The sequence below is a fragment of the Agelaius phoeniceus genome, chromosome 12 (assembly GCF_051311805.1).
Source record: "Agelaius phoeniceus isolate bAgePho1 chromosome 12, bAgePho1.hap1, whole genome shotgun sequence".
Classification (NCBI taxonomy): domain Eukaryota; kingdom Metazoa; phylum Chordata; class Aves; order Passeriformes; family Icteridae; genus Agelaius; species Agelaius phoeniceus.
The window spans coordinates 12,711,389-12,727,063 of record NC_135276.1 but is presented as its reverse complement, the minus strand read 5'-3'; the positions used below and the strand labels follow the sequence as shown (position 1 = coordinate 12,727,063).

The following is a 15,675-nucleotide window of genomic DNA, read 5'->3' as shown; positions in this document are numbered from 1 at the left end:
GGGGTTGAATTTCCCAATTCCTTGGCTTGTGGTGATTAGGAGCTCTATGAAGTTGAGGTGCTGGGTCTGCATCATTGCCTGGCACTCAGCTGCAGAGTGTGAAGCTGCTTTCAGGCTTTAGCCCTTTTGGCAGCAGTATTGTGCTGTAAGAGGCATAGGCAAGGCAGAATGTAGCTGTGAAGCAGTCCAAGGTTGAAGCAGTGGTAAGAGACGTGGAAAAAAAGCCCACTTGGATAGCTTAATATTGTGAATTCCTGTCTTTTAGAAAGTGGAGACCACCTCCACCTAATTCCAGAGACAGACTGCCAAACTCCTGGCTAATCTAAATTAAAACAATTATCCTCTTACATTTTTAGTTTATTTTGGCAATGCTAACAAATTCTTAACAGCAAAGCAAGTCAGTCATTTGTGAGTAATTCTGAGAAGCCCCAGAGGAGAGGACTGGGCAGTAAAAGACATCTGAAAGTTCAACAGATTCTGTTTTTCACCCTCCAGCTCATTGTGCAGAGCATCTGTGGCAGGGTTTGCAAGGCAAATGCAGACCTGTAGTGTCATGAGGCCTTTTATTCTTGTATCCCTCTTCCAGGCTGGCTTGCTGGTTGTCTGAAAGATTCTGAACATGAGTATGGTGAATCTGGCTGAAGCTGAACTTTAGAAGCCTCCTGGGAGTTTGGGGATTTGCAAAATTAGGTGAAAGAATGATCCAGTGATGATATAAGCAGGCAGTGTGGATGCAGCCTTCCCAGTGCTACTTAGGCTGACCAACCTGCAAGGCTGGTGTGGCCTCTCATGGAGCTTTTGCAGAAAGTGTTTGAGCAATAAAACAAATTATTATCTTGGATTTCTTGGCTGTTATCTCCAGCAGTGCTACCAGGGAAGGTCTCCTGTGCAGGCTGAACACTTTTACTTTACCTCACTGTGTTGTTCTTTGCTCAGACTGTGATTTATTTTCTGGAGAAGGGAAAAGCTGGTGTTATGTGCTGAGCAGGTTTAGGTCAATTAACCTTCACACAGTTGGCCTAGATGATTGTCATAGGTCTCTTCAAAACAAATATTCTATTCTGACATCTATAGGAAATAAAATATTCTAATATAGCCATGAGCTATTTATTTGTGTATGCATATGCAGGCATAAATTTAATATGCAATTTAGAAAAAGCTGTTATATATGCTTCTTAAATTATAGAAATTAATTTATGGCCTAAGGCAGTTCAAGACTAGAAGAGACTGTTGGTTCACTTAATCCATTCCCTTCTTGGTCCAGGCCAGGAATTTGTTTTTCCGAAAACCACGAGAAATGATATGTCTGGTGAAGAATATTCTCATAAAAGGCAAGGAGTCTTGATCTGAAGACATAGTTGTTGAATTGGTTGTTGTTTTGAGGTTTTTTCCCAATTTTGTTTTTGTTCTTACTACATTTCCTACCTGGAAACACCTAATACTTCTGATTGTTTTACATAACCAGTCTGGATCAAGTGTTTCTCTTTGCATGAACCAATCTCTGTGATTCCAGAGAGCTCAATGCTGCTTGTTTGCTGATTTCAGCTCTTCCAAAAGCAGAAGCATGTTCATTCACTTAGTCTTTGCTGCTAAAACCATACATGTCTGAGTTTGTAAATAGAAATAATGTGTCCAAAACAGACCTAAAGGGCTTACTTCCTCCTGATTTTAAGAACAACACAGTTACAGTCAATTCCTAAAATTTATGAGTAACTGCTGCTTTGTAAAATCAAGACAGAGCAGCAGGAAGAAATTGTGTTTTTAGCAAATACAAAGTATTAGTGAGACACAAAGTGTTAAGCATGATTCACAGTTCAGGCTGCTCTGTCTGTTGAGTGTTTAAACTGTGGCATTTCATTATAGCCTTGGCTGCTTTTTATGTATTGTGATGGAGCAGTTGCTAAACCACTGCCCTTTACCCTACTGGACTGGAGCTGCCTTGCTGGGGGCCTGCAGCCCATCCTGCTCATAACTGGGAGAGATTTCCTTCAGCCCAAGGAGCAAGAGTATCTGAACTCTCCCCATGCTGCAACAAACTTTGGTGCAACGTGTGTGCAATTCTACCCTGACACCAAAAAGTCCTGAGTGAACCCAACTTCAATTTAATAAAACTCTAGAGGTAGAACAAGTTCAATAAATGTTTGTGCTGGATTTTGTATGGCTTTGAGGTAAACACTTATGCTTTTTCCCTTTGTTTCTTTTTGAAGAAGGTAGGTAAAAACTCTTGGTTCTGTTCTGAAAATGTCTTGGGAGAAGTGTGTTGAGGGCAGGAAAGGCAAGGGCCGTGTCCTCCTTGACAAGGGCACAGTCTCAAAGTGCACAAGAGGGGTGAAAAAAGAGACTTGGGAAAGATAATCTGGTTCAGCCAAGGGTCTAGGGATCATCAAGAAAGTCCATAGTGTTGGGACAGACCTGGAGTTAAACAGGGAAGCAAATGAGTGGGATGGGTTTGCATGGGACATGTTGGGTACAGGCTGAGCTGCAGTGCTTCTCAGGTAAGGACTTTCCACCTCATGGTTAACTCATTACCAACAGGAAAGGAAAGGGAGATTTTAGAAGTGGCTCTCAATAAGTGGAATTAGACCCAAAGACTTTTTCAGGACACATTTTGTGACTTAGTGTTTCCCAGGTCAGATGTGAAAGGCTAATGAGAAGGTCAGTGTGCTCCCCCAGCTTGTCTGGCGCATGTGAGCGATAACCTGGCAAATGTTACAGCTGATGAACAGAAACAGATGTGTTTATAAATGACCTGTGTTAATCTTAAAGTCGCCAGTCTGAAACCGAACCCAAAGAAGTGTGCATTGGGTTAAGGACAGAAAATTTATTTCTGGTTTTCTGCCAGTGATTTAGTCACTGGAGAATGGGTTTACACAGGCAGGAACAAAAGGAGACGCTGAGCAGAACTCCTTACACCCACCAGATGTGCAGAGTTTTGTAGGATTATGGTGCTATTACTACAGAACATAAGATGGTAGGTTTGCCAATATTGGAAAACATGTATGAGTTGCAGACAAAAAGGAAACTATTTCAGTAATCAATAGAAAAGTGATTTAGCAAGTTCAGAGCTGGAAGGCCTGTTGCAAATGTTCTACTATATCTATGTTTGAAACCCCTTCCATATTAAGTACAGATGCTAGAGTAGGCATGTTGGGGCAGTATTGACATAAGAACACAAAAATCTTCAGGGGATGGTTATTGAGGATTCTTAAAATAGAGTTTAAATTATTGCAGTGCTCAAAAGGAATGCCTGGCAGTCATTAAAGCTAGAGAATATTTTCAGCACTAGTGCAGGAAGATCTTTATGATCAGGACAGATCATACATCCCTGAAATAGATCCTGCTATCATGAGAGGGTTGCCAGGTGTTTGCAAAAAGTGAAACACTAACATTTTGCAATTAGAGCCGCTTTGTTTTGTGTTTTCTTTTGTTGGCTCTGGTGCAAGACTAATTGTGAAGGGAATTAATGATTTCTAATGAGAATGAGTATTCTGAGGAGGCGATAAGGCATCTTTCTTTTTGGCATAAGTAAAAATAGTGCTGGCTCATTCAGGTGAGGACTGTCTATAGTAATTGACAGCTTCCTAAAGGGGAGTTATATTTGGATGAGTGCAATTAAAAGATGATTTGGCAAATGCCATTTTAGAAAAAGTATCTTTTCAGAATATCATAGTAAAAAAACTCTGCTTAGAACAGGAAAGCAGAGTGTAAACAAACATGAAGTTGTAGAGGACATGAGAAGAAACCAGATCATGGGCTCAGGTATTAGTAACTGATCAGTTCTGTGGATCATGGACCTAAAGATGTTTTTAGAAGGACCTAGGTTGACCCCTTGCCTGATCCATAGAGGATTATGAAGTGTTTCATGTGCATGGAGCAGGATAAGATCCTTGGCCAGATGGTGTCTGATCTCATGGGCAGGATAAGGGTTTACGTCCCTGTTTCTCAAGCTTACATCCCCATAGTATACATGCACCCTCTCTTCCTGCCTGGGCTGTGGAGAGGTAGCCTGTGATGGAGTGTGGATGACAGACAGGAGTGGAAACTGTTCAGGGAGGGTAGCAGGCTTTGCACAGACATGGGGCCAAATTCTTTCTTTAATTAAATTGCTGCAGTTGCACCTTGGAACCAACAGGGAAAATAACCTGGGTTTCTAAATAACCCCCCTGTGTGCTTATATACTGGGGTAATGTTTTTGTCTTTGACTGGTAATGCACTGAAACATGCTACTGGATTTATAATGTCAAGTGATACAAGGGAGCCTGCCCATGAGTAGTGTTGACAGTGTAATTTGATTTTATTGGTATTGTTGGCACTTCATGTGTGGGACATTCTTTTCTGGTTTATTTTTTAATGAGAAACATTCTATGAGATTGTGAAAAGAACAAAGCCTTATTGAAACCCCCCCCCCAATATTATAAAGAACAGAAAAATAAAACACGTTAAACAATACTTGACTTTTATGTATAACTCATTGTCTTCAAAAATCTGAGTCGTTTCCATCCATATAAACACGTTATATAGTAGTAACAAAGTGCATGAAGCAAATTGCTAAATTTAACTAAGGTATTAAAATAAAAAGTACTTTAAAACAATACTTTAACACAGTTTTTTGCCATGATTCTATCATGCATCAACACAAAGCAGATCCTGAGGCAACCTGTGCCTTTGACAGTCTTTCTGTATTATTATGTAAATAAATGGAAGTAATGATCAAACTCGTAGGAGGGTGAAAAACATCAAGACAAACCATCCATTTATAACAGAGTTGTATTTAAAAAAAATAAAAATCAAAGTGCACTGCTGGTACATCTCATTTGAGCCTATCTGGTATGTGAATAACAGAGGGGCATGATCCAGTCTCCAAAGGTTCCAAGGCTTTGTTTAAGCACCAAGGCAATGAAGAACGATGGCTGTTCTGTTCATAGCACTATGACTAGCATGACAACGGAAAAATTGTACCAGAATATATAGTAAACATCTTTTGTATACTGAGGAGGCAAACACTCTTAAATTATCTGATGTGTACAGTACTGGTACTTAGTGTCTTGGTGCCAGTACCAGACTGGTCCAGTAATTAGCATTCAGATCTATTTCTAATTACAGATAAGGCATATAACAAAAAAGTAAATATTTGGTTATTGATATCTCATATGGTTCAGCAACCCAACCAGTCAGAGCTTATCTTGCCAATTTTAACAATCTTCAAACTCTTGTCTTCCATTTGTAGATAGTATTGATCTTTGAAAAAGTAGGTATATCCTGTTAAAATAAATAAATAAATATGCTCAGATTATGGAGCACATAATTCTTGATCAAAGATTTTTTGTCTTTGTGATCTCATGAAGCTTAATGAATTGAATGACTTATTTCCCAAAATATTCTTGTGTATTTGTATTATTGAAAAGATATATTTTAAAAATATATTGAAATTCCCATCCTGTAGAAGAGAGCTCTTGTCAAATGGAGCCTTATTAAGGTTTACTTTGTGAACTTTGTGAGCCAGAGTTTTCTGGGATGAAATATTTGCTGGCAAAATAGATGTTGAAAATGTGACTGAGTCAGGACTCATGTGACACCAGTGTTGCTCTCAGCCTTTAGTGCATATCTGTGCAAAATTTAAGGCCCCTTAAAACCACAGGCCAGGATCTCAGCTGGAGTGCATAGGAAATTAAGAAAAATTGCAACCTAGAACCCATTCATGCCTGTGATCAGGGAGATGATCATCCTTGAGTTCTGGTTGTGCCAGGGCAGGATGGTGCTGAAATGATGCTGGGAGTGTGTGCTGGTGTGGAGGAACCTGGGGAGTGTCAAGGAGCTGGGAAACGTCCAAGCCACAAGGACTGGCTTGGTCATGCACCCTGGTGTTAGGACATCCTGTGCATCAGGCATTGCGTGGCTCCATTTGGCTCCTACTCATGGACCACAAGAAATTAGTCTCCAATAAGTTTTTCAGCAAACAAATAAGAGAGTTTGTTAGTGATTTAAATCAGAATTACAGCTTACCACTGTCCCCAAGGCCCAGGACAGCATCGAGGTTATCTGGAACACCATTCCAAGAGTCAGCAATGAATTTAGGGGATGCAAGCTCCATTTTCTTCTTTTCTTCATTGTACCTGAAGGAAATTATATCTCTACATTACAAATCTGCATTTAATGTTAAATTGTAATATAATTTTTTAGGGTGTCCTCAGCAAATGTGACTGTATAAAACAAACAGAAATATAATAACTGAGATTGTAACATGGTTTCTATTTCATTATAATTATTACTGATTCCTTTAAAACCCTGTGAAATTTTACATCTTTCCTTCAAAAATGCAATGCTGAATTGAAAATACACTTTCTAAGGAAAGTTCTTTCAAGAACTGTAATTTGGATGGGAATCAGTGCCGAGCAGGAGGTGTGGAGGTGTCCTGAGCACAGTGATGTGCAATACAGTTTGAACCAGGCTTCAAGTACAGCATGTGAGGCCTCAATGACCCTTCAAGTGCTCAAGCACCTCCTCAGGAGCAGGAGACTTCAGAGAGGTTGCTTTTGACAGTACTGGAGGGAGAAAACCACTTATGTTCCCAATTTCTATTTATCCATGTCCATAGGTATCTCAGGTTACTTTTCCCTCATTGCTCTATGGAAATACTTGGAATATATCCAAAATTACACCAGTAATAATGAGCACTAGGTTGGTCAAAATCAATTTAATTGATTCATTTAAATTCCTTACTATTTTTTCCCTGGGCTATTTAAAGAAAATCTAATACCTTGCTGGGTAGCTTTAAAATTTCAGCTGTGGAATCTGAGCCAGCTCCTTTTCCCCTCCCTCACAAAACCTTGCTCTGCTCAACAGTCTTGTTATAATAACACTAAAATAGCTTGTGGCTGGAATGAAGGAGAGAGAAGGCTTCCAAAAACCCCATTTAAAGTAAGTGTGATAATGACACAGGAAGGACTATGGTATGTAAGTATTTTGATTCCACTGACAGAATCCTTGTATAAAATGTAACAGCCACATACTTAAGGGTTATAGAGTCTGTTCAGCAGAGATGCATTTTTTTTTCTGAAATGTTTTTCAACTGCTTGCTTTCTTCTTTACACAGATAGAAATCACTTAATCCTATTTTGTTTCCTTAACAATAAATTATGCATTCTGCAGTGACTGCACTTGATAAGGTACTTTGATAGAAATACTGTCTGTGATTGGAGTGATGAATTACTTGGAGGCCCTGCAGTACAGTTAATCAAAACAATAGTTGGTACAGAGGAAACCAGCAGCTTTTTAACTCATAGTCTGTAGGTTTTAGTAGGAGTCTGAAGTGTTGCAAATGGCTGTATTAGAATGACTTGTAAGTGTTTAAATGGTCTCTACAATATGACATTAAAGAATTAATAACATTCTTTAAGTTTTTACTGTTTTTTTTTAAGATAATGGAGAAAATTACTGTCCTCAAAGTAATGGAAAATTATGATCAAGTGGCAATGGTATGGAAAGAGTACTTTATTTACTTACAGGAATCCACAGCCATTAGGACAAAATAAAGTCATTCAGTTTAATCATAACATGAAATTATTATTCACATAAAATGGACTCAATTATACTGAGACTTCCTTTGATATGTTATATAGAACATCTCTCAGAATGAACCCTTAAAGGTTGGAGAATCTTTTAGATTTCTGGTGGTTATTTCTGATGTTTAACTTTCCTCTAAATTGTCAGTTAATGAATGGGTCCACTTTCAGCCTGTTGTGTAATGTCTGCATTCCTGAAGTGAAGTCCTGTTCCTGGAACAGGCCCCTGACAGTGACTGCAGGAGTCAGAGCCTCTCTTTTGTTCTGATGCCATTTTGACACCACAGAGGTAACTCACAAATATTCTCCTCTGATTTTAAGATGGTCTTTTGTGCCAGATCTTCCTGGCAATTATGGTAATGAAATTCTATTAAATACAATCATACAATTAGTAGACTCTTCAGGTGTAATGTAGGATATTTATTTCTACCAAAGCCTTGAGACTTTTTAAGGACATTCTTTCTTAATCTAAGATGATAAGGTAAGAGCATGATAGCAGATCACCTGAGTTTCACAGAAAACATGAAAAGGATTGAGAGACTGTCCAAATGAAGTCAAGCTAAGATTTTTCTCAAAGTACTTACAGATACACTTATGGCTTGTTCAGATTTCCTCAGTGCCAACTATATTAGTAGACCAAAGGTGTAAGTGATGGTAGATCAGCTGCTGAAAGGATTTACAGTCATCCCCAGCATGTTTTGGTAGTCACACTGCTGTTTCCTTTAAATGCCTCTAAACCTGATGGCTTAGTGAAAGAATTTCTTAGGCAATCTGGTCAGTCTTTGGATTCAAGTGATTGGAGCTCAGTTTATTTTTAAGGAATTCCTTGTAGAGTTTTCTCCCAGCATTTTTGTGCTGACAGTAAGGACAACTTGCCCCTCTGAAGATCCAGGGACTGATGTGGGGCAGTTGCTGGTACATGGGGGCACAGGGATGAGTTGTTAGTGGTGGGCAGCCTGACAGACACTCCCAGATACTCTCTTCCATTGCTGTTTTTGAGGCTGTTATTTTCTCAAATACATGCCAGTTTCCTGTTGCTGTACTGAAGCATTTCCTGCTGTCAGCACTGTCCTGGCAGCCCTCGTTCTGCATTCCCAGAGGATGTGCCCTGTGTTTGGTCCCTGCCTCCTGAAGCTCAGGGTGCATTCAGCCCTGGAGACAGCTCAGCTCACAGCATCCCACCACCACTCAGTGCATCTTACTTCCAGTATCTGTCTCCAGCAAAAATGTATGTCCTCTTGTTCCTGCCCCAGTTAAAGGCTGCATCCACACGCTGCACATCAGGGGGCAGCCCCAGGCTGCTGAGCTTCTTTGGATAGCCCCTGTCCAAGTTGCTGGCTGAATAAACCCAGTACTCGTTTCCTAAGAAGGGGAGGAAAAAAAGCAAACAAAAACTATTTATTAATAGTAACAAAAGGGTATTTCTTCTTTTTTGCTTTGCCATGTGGCTTTTTATTGTGCTAGCTGAACCATTAGACTTTCTTGTATTTTACCATTTATGATTGCATTCCAAGTGTGCTGTGATTACCACTGCTTTTGCTACTGAAATACTCCTTGCCTCAGAAAAAGACATCCCCTCATTTCTCTTCCTTCCTCCCTTTTAGCTGGTGCACCTTTGAGACAGGCACTGCCTTGGTGCATTGGAGTTATATGCTAAAACAAGTAGTTTATACGGGAAATTTTTGTATGATGAAAATTGAAACCAGGCAGGGTCACCTGATGTTCAAATACAGCAGCGCATTTTCACCATTTATTTGTTTTGTTGGCCAGTTTTATTGAGTGGTTAATAGAAGTTTTTGCTCAGAGTTCCTGTTGTCCTTTGTCACACAACATTATCTAATGTCTCTCTAGATGTGTACTAGTGGACTATGTAGTAATTTTCCATGTTCTTTACATGGAATTATAATTTGCTTAGTAAATAGCCTCACTGGATTCTCTGAAAGCCATGGAAAGATTTATTCAAGAAAGGACATTTCTTTGATCTTGTGGTAGTGGGAAAGTAAGTAAAGTATTTATGTGAGAAAAATGTAAAGTGTAGCATTTGAGATTCTTGGAAGTTATTGATTCACTATTCAGGAGCAAAAGATGGGACTAACCAGTATTATAAGTAAGGACTATAAGTATTTTAAGACAGTTGTGTTATTTTCAAACCAATCTTTGTTTTTTGATAGTTCTTATTTATTTCTTTAAAAAGGCAAGTTAGTTTTCCTGGAATTTATAAAGAAAAGGAGAGGTGTAGGTGTGATAGCATTATATATAATATATGCAATATTTGAAGTGTTTTGGTTTGCCTGACTAATTTTCAGGTTTTTTTCCCCCATCTATGTAAACTAAAGCAAATGGCCTCTGAGCCATGTGGAATAGATTATCATTACTTTTTTCTCTCCTGTACAGAAAATGTACAGCAGCTTTTGCCATATGGTTTTTACATGACTGGAGATGTTTAGTCATGTTTTTAGTAGATACTGGAGCCTAGGTTTTGCTGGCTCAGTTCTTCATGTTGAAAACAGTCTCACAGCTCTGCTCATTTGGCCACTGCAGCTGAGCCATATGTGGCAGACAGAGCAGTGCTTCCTGTCCTCCTCCTCTCCCATGGAGGCAGCTTGCCTGTATCCTCTGCCTGATGAGCCACCAAGGAAGATGCTTGGAAGCCAGAGTGGAAGTCAGTCCTTGGCAGGAGACAAGGAGAGGCATGAGGAGGAAAAAAAAATGTAGTCTTCTCAACCAACATGTGCTGAGATAATAGCTTAAAATGGAAGGAAACAAGAAAAACAGAGCAGGGACTGAGGAAAGAGAGCTCCCACTGTTGTTGTTGCTTTGCATTTTAAATAATGATTCTTGTTTGGTTTTGCTTATTGTTGAATGTCTCTTTTTAGGTGATTATAGTTCTCCTTTTGTTGTACTGGAGTCTGAATGCTGTTTTGAGTCTTTCAGATCCAGCTTTTGTCCTAAAATCCTCAACTTGTAAATAGGGAGATCTGTCACCCAACCTGTTGGCTCTGCTGGCTCTTAGACAGGCTGTTCCCTGTCCCAGGTACATTATACAAATGGATACTTCATTTTGAAACTTAAAACCCATACCTGTAAAAAAAAAATAGCCTTTAAAACCAATACCTGAGAAAAACACAGCCTTCTCGTCCTGAGGGGCCTCATAGACAGCATCAATTTTCTCTGGCAGATCAGGCCAGAATGTAGCAACAAGAAGAGGACCTGTGGGTTTTCCTCGGGGGTTTATAGTCCTCCACATGAATCTGAGCAGAACAGAAAATTGTACAAGATTTACAATGAACTAATTCATCAGCACATCTGTTTCTCGTCACATCTGGCGCAGCCGCGTGAGCACGCACACACACATGCACACACTCGTAACTCTTCTCTCCACTGACTGAAAAGCAAACTCATTTATCTGGAGTTTATGCTGCTAAAGGAGCTGCACCAAAAGCTGCATGCTGGACTGCAGGTGAAATTGCTGTGCTGATTGTTCCTGTTGCTTTTTTTGCATCGGGGCAAAATTTATCCTATGCTTTGAATGCACAAATAAAGTGCTTTGGGCATACAAATAAACTCATTTACGCAGCATTTAAACTGTTAGAGCCCTCCTGGTGCTGTGGATGGAGCAGATGGATGAGCATTTAACAAAAGCAGAGTTTTGCATTCCATGAACTCTCTTGCAATTACTACTGTAGGGACTAAAAGTTCAAATTTAATAGCAGTATATCATAGTGCTTGGAAGTGAGTTTGGCTGTAAAAGAAACTGCTAGCACTAAAAACATTCATTAGAGAAATGCAAAGGGTAATTTATTGGCTATTTTATGTATAAGGAGGATGATAATTTGATTTAAGCTTTAAAAAGCTCTAATTATCTTTAAATGGCAAAGCTTTGTGCTGAGGGCTTTTGGTATTTAAAATGGCACTGCTATTTCATCCTCCATAGAATGAAGAACTTTTTTTCCCAACAGAACAAAAGTTTTGACTTGGTCATAAAATGAAAAATCAGCAGGTTGGTGGAATTGCTCTTGCACCAAGCTGTAGTCGTTAAATTCTGAGGTCAAACTGCTTTTACCATTCATATGTTTCTGAAGCTCAAGGTGCTACTGGCATTTTAATTTTTTGCAGAGTATAAATTGTATTAGCCATTCCTCCCTAGAATAATTATACCTTTGAGAAGCCCAGGATATTAAACTGCATTTTTTTGGTCTAAAATTTGGAGGAGCAGTCCTAAATTAATTTAACAAATTGCTGTATTTTTATCAATAATGAAGGTAGCAATATGTTACCCTATCCATATATTGTATACATAGGTGTATTTTTAACATGTACAAAAACATCTCTGAGCGTGACTCTTAATTTTCATTTACAAAAGAGGCAAAGAATAAGCCATCTGGCTAATTACTCCTCTTGAAAGTGTTAAAACACATGTGGCATGCTGTAATAGGTAATAGTGTTCATTTCATGCATCTCTTTTTAGACAGAAAAGAAGATCCAATATAATATGGAACAAAAATTCATATAGAAAATCTTTATAGCACAGCATTCATAAAAGCAGTTCCTTTAAAAATCCAAGTTACAGAATTTTCAGTCACTTTGGATCTGATTTATGGCTGAACCAGCTCCAGTAATTGCTATCTGCATGAATTCCAAAGTTTCCAGGGCCAACAGAGACTTAACACCAGGTTTTTAATAAACCACACATTTCAAGGGACTTGTTAAATTGGTGAGATTTTCTTTTGGAAAGGGAAACTTTGTCAAAGATGAATTTTATTTTGTTTTTGAATTGGGTAGAAGGTATTTATATTTCTACACATCTTACTGAGGAAATGGTGAAATTATTATTTGGCTTTCTCATTTCAGCTTGAACATAATAAAATGTTTTAACTCATCCATAATAAATCTTAATATTACGTTTATAGACAGATTTAATAATTTAGTTACACTAGGTATTTACGTCATATTTTAACATAATCTGTATTTGCAATGATGATGATGATGATTTTTATATGCAGTTATTGAAAGTGGGTCTTTTTTAGAGATAAATTTAAATGATAAATTTAAAAGTGTGAACTTTTGTTCACTCTCAGAATAAAACCTTCTGTGGAAATGCTGTTTTTGGGCATTCTGTGCCCAATAGAAAAGCTCAACTGTTCTCTATGCCTAACAGCCATGATTCCTGTAATTCCCATTTCCTGGTAATTTCCTTTCCTTGATTTGAGGTGGGGAGGGAAATGGTTTTTTTTTTTTTGGAAAGAATTAATCATCTCTGACCTCCTTTTTGCTATTTACTCTCTTTGCCATGTGACAGTTGGATTCTCTGGTAATTTTCATGAATCATAAAAGTCACACGACACATGAGAGACAGTTGTTTCTTGAATTCCAAAAGTGAGTCACAATGCTGTTTGCCTGATACTTGGAAAGCTGCAAGACTGACAGGCAAAGCCATCCCAGAGCAAAACAATTCAACAGTTGTCTGCTTTTGCTGCATGCTGCATGCAGGCTGAGCCAGTCTGAACAGATTGTTTTGGTATTTGCATAGTTCTTAGACCAACTGTGTCTAAATGCAAAATACTTCTATTTTGTTGGGATTATACAGAATATTGGATCGCTCTGCTGGTTTAGGAATAGATTTTACATTGTTCCTGTGTGTGACTGCTGGTTTGCAAGGGCAGAAGCAAGGTGGAGGTCTGGCTGAAAACCCAGGGCCACGAGTGAGCAAAGGACGAGCAGGAGCTGGGAATGGTGTGGAACGTGGTAGGGCTTTTACTGCTGTGAGAATGTTTTTCCTTTGAACATTCTGAGCTCAGGTGAATACTTCAGCACTCTGATGACTAAATTAGCAAAAGTGGGCGCTGTTTTTGGCAAACTTGGGATGGGGCTGTGGGGCTTTGTGTGAGGCAGATCTGTGGGTACTATGGGGCCATTTGGTGGCCAAGGCAAGAATGTTCCTTGCCAGTAGGGATCACTGGAGTCATGGCCTGCTGCTGACAGGGCCAAGAGAAAGAATACAAAAGATATCAGGGTGATCCCCACAGACCAATTGAGGCTTCTTACTAGCAGAAAGTTTAAATTCCATTTCTGTATTGCTAAAACACAAAGCCTGTGATAAAGATTAAGTCCAACTTCAAACCTAAAGCACCATTATGCTGGATATCATATAGATTTGATCTAAAGGGAAATACATGGAATCATGGTATTTACCCTTAAAAATCAACTAACTAATCCTGTTTTTTTTGTTACTGAAAGCTGGTAAGTAGAGTTAAATCATGCAGCATAGTAATAAATGCTTCATATATCTTGCTGAAAAAGGAGCTAGAGAAAGGAGCTTTAGTGTCTCTCACAATGGTGCTGCCAAGTCCCATACTCCTTAGGAGATGCTCTTCATTGCTGAGCAGTTGGGCAACACAGGCTCTGGCAAAGGCAGGGGGAGCTGCAGCTGAGCTGCCACCTCATTTTATGAGGAGTGTTCCTGCTTTTGCATCCAAAATGCCTTTGGTGCCTTCTGTCTTGGAGGCTTTGCACACATGTGGCCTATCCCAATCACCAGTGTCCTTGATGTGTTGTTACAGCACCCATGAGTCACATAATGCTGTTATTTAATGACTTCGGACTCAGCCTGAATGAAACCATTTTTATTTCCTTAGGAGTTGATCAGGACACTTACCCATCTCTGAACACACAAAACAAAGGGTGGATGTTGTGCCTGATAACAAATTTCTAGATTTTGGTGAATAGGTCTCACAGATTCCTTCACTTGAGGTTCTCTTGATAAGCAATTTATCTCACTTACCTGTCTTTGAAGAAAAACGTTTCTCCTCTAATTTGTGCTACTCCATCAAACACAATTTCATGCTTGCAGAGCTCTGGAGTGACAGGTCCAAGGGTTGGCTGTGGGCCTGGGCCTGGGCCTGGTCCTGGCCCCACATCAGGTGACACCTCTGTGATGGTGAACAGAGACATTTTGTCACATGGAAATGAAGGGCTGCACAGGTTATGTGGAGAACAAGAGCTGCCATGGTTTCTAAAAGGGCAATCATTTGGGGAGGGTTCTTGAAGGAGGAAAAACTGATAATGAGAACTCTTCAGAAGAAGGGTGGCTGAGCAGAGCTGAAGAAACCTTGACTTCCACTCCTGCCTTTATCCTCTCTGTGGCCTCATTTGAGACGTGGGACCTGTGTGAGTCTGTCTGGGCTGAGCTGCCTGTTTAACCTGAGAGATAATTACAAGTGACTATACTGGGTTCAGAAGTGAACATTACAATTTTTATTTTGCTGGCTTCTAAAAAGAAGGAAAGAATAAAGATAAAGATTTCAAAGTCCTTGTACTCAGAATTATGTGCAGCTCAGCTGAGAAAGATGTCAAAGTGGATTTATCTTTTTTAAAGAAGTGCCAATATTTGGCAAGTTACAAAGCTGCATTTTGAGCCATTTGTATGATCTTTCTGCCCTCACCAAGAAACAAAGTGTGCTTTTCAGAGCATGCATTTTGCCATCTGGTTTATTTTATTTGGTATTATTATTTGGCTTGAGGCATTTGCCTCTTTTTCTCAGACATTGGGTTAATTTACTGTATGAGAAAAAAATTGAGTGTAGTTGATTTGTGATAATAACAAAGCGAGAAAAGTTTTTCTTGAATCCTTATTTTACATGGAAAGCTGTTTGTAAAGGGTTATATGAGTTAGAAAGATGAAGAAAGATAGTTTCATCTTGGATCTTGAAGCATGCTTTAAGACACCTGGGTTAAGTTCTGAACTCTTATCAAAGATACACAGTGTGGGCTCAGAAATCTCACTTAATCTTGACCATGTCTCAATTCCCATTCTTAATTAAAGCAGCTAAGAACAAGGAATAATGAAGATTCAAATCAGATTTTTGTCTCATGTGATAATATTTTTGGCATATTCTTATTAAAATTTCTGAGGTGGGGAATACTGTAGAATATAGTCACAGTTAAAAAGATCTCTCAGTAGAAAAGTGACAAGCACAGAAAGAAAAATGGAATATGGCAATGACTGCTTAATTGACTGTAGTGTACTGGTGCCTCTGCAAGGTGGAAAATGTATCCATGGAAGGAATCTTAATCATGATACCACTTATGCATTTTACTAAGACCATCTGTGGAG

The 15,675-nt window shown here is 39.1% G+C and overlaps 1 protein-coding gene across 1 annotated transcript in view; it reads right to left on the bottom strand.

Annotated features, from left to right (window-relative positions):
- Positions 1-4,450: 4,450 nt before the first annotated feature.
- The window catches only part of MMP2 (matrix metallopeptidase 2), a 28,553-nt gene continuing 17,328 nt past the window's right edge, over positions 4,451-15,675 (bottom strand). The window contains exons 9-13 of the mRNA XM_054640814.2: positions 14,344-14,491; positions 10,677-10,813; positions 8,765-8,924; positions 6,004-6,113; positions 4,451-5,259 (exon numbers count right to left, since the gene is read on the bottom strand). Of these exons, the coding sequence (XP_054496789.2) occupies positions 5,156-5,259; positions 6,004-6,113; positions 8,765-8,924; positions 10,677-10,813; positions 14,344-14,491 (659 nt within the window). The 3' untranslated portion in view covers positions 4,451-5,155. The remainder of the gene's footprint in view (positions 5,260-6,003; positions 6,114-8,764; positions 8,925-10,676; positions 10,814-14,343; positions 14,492-15,675) is intronic.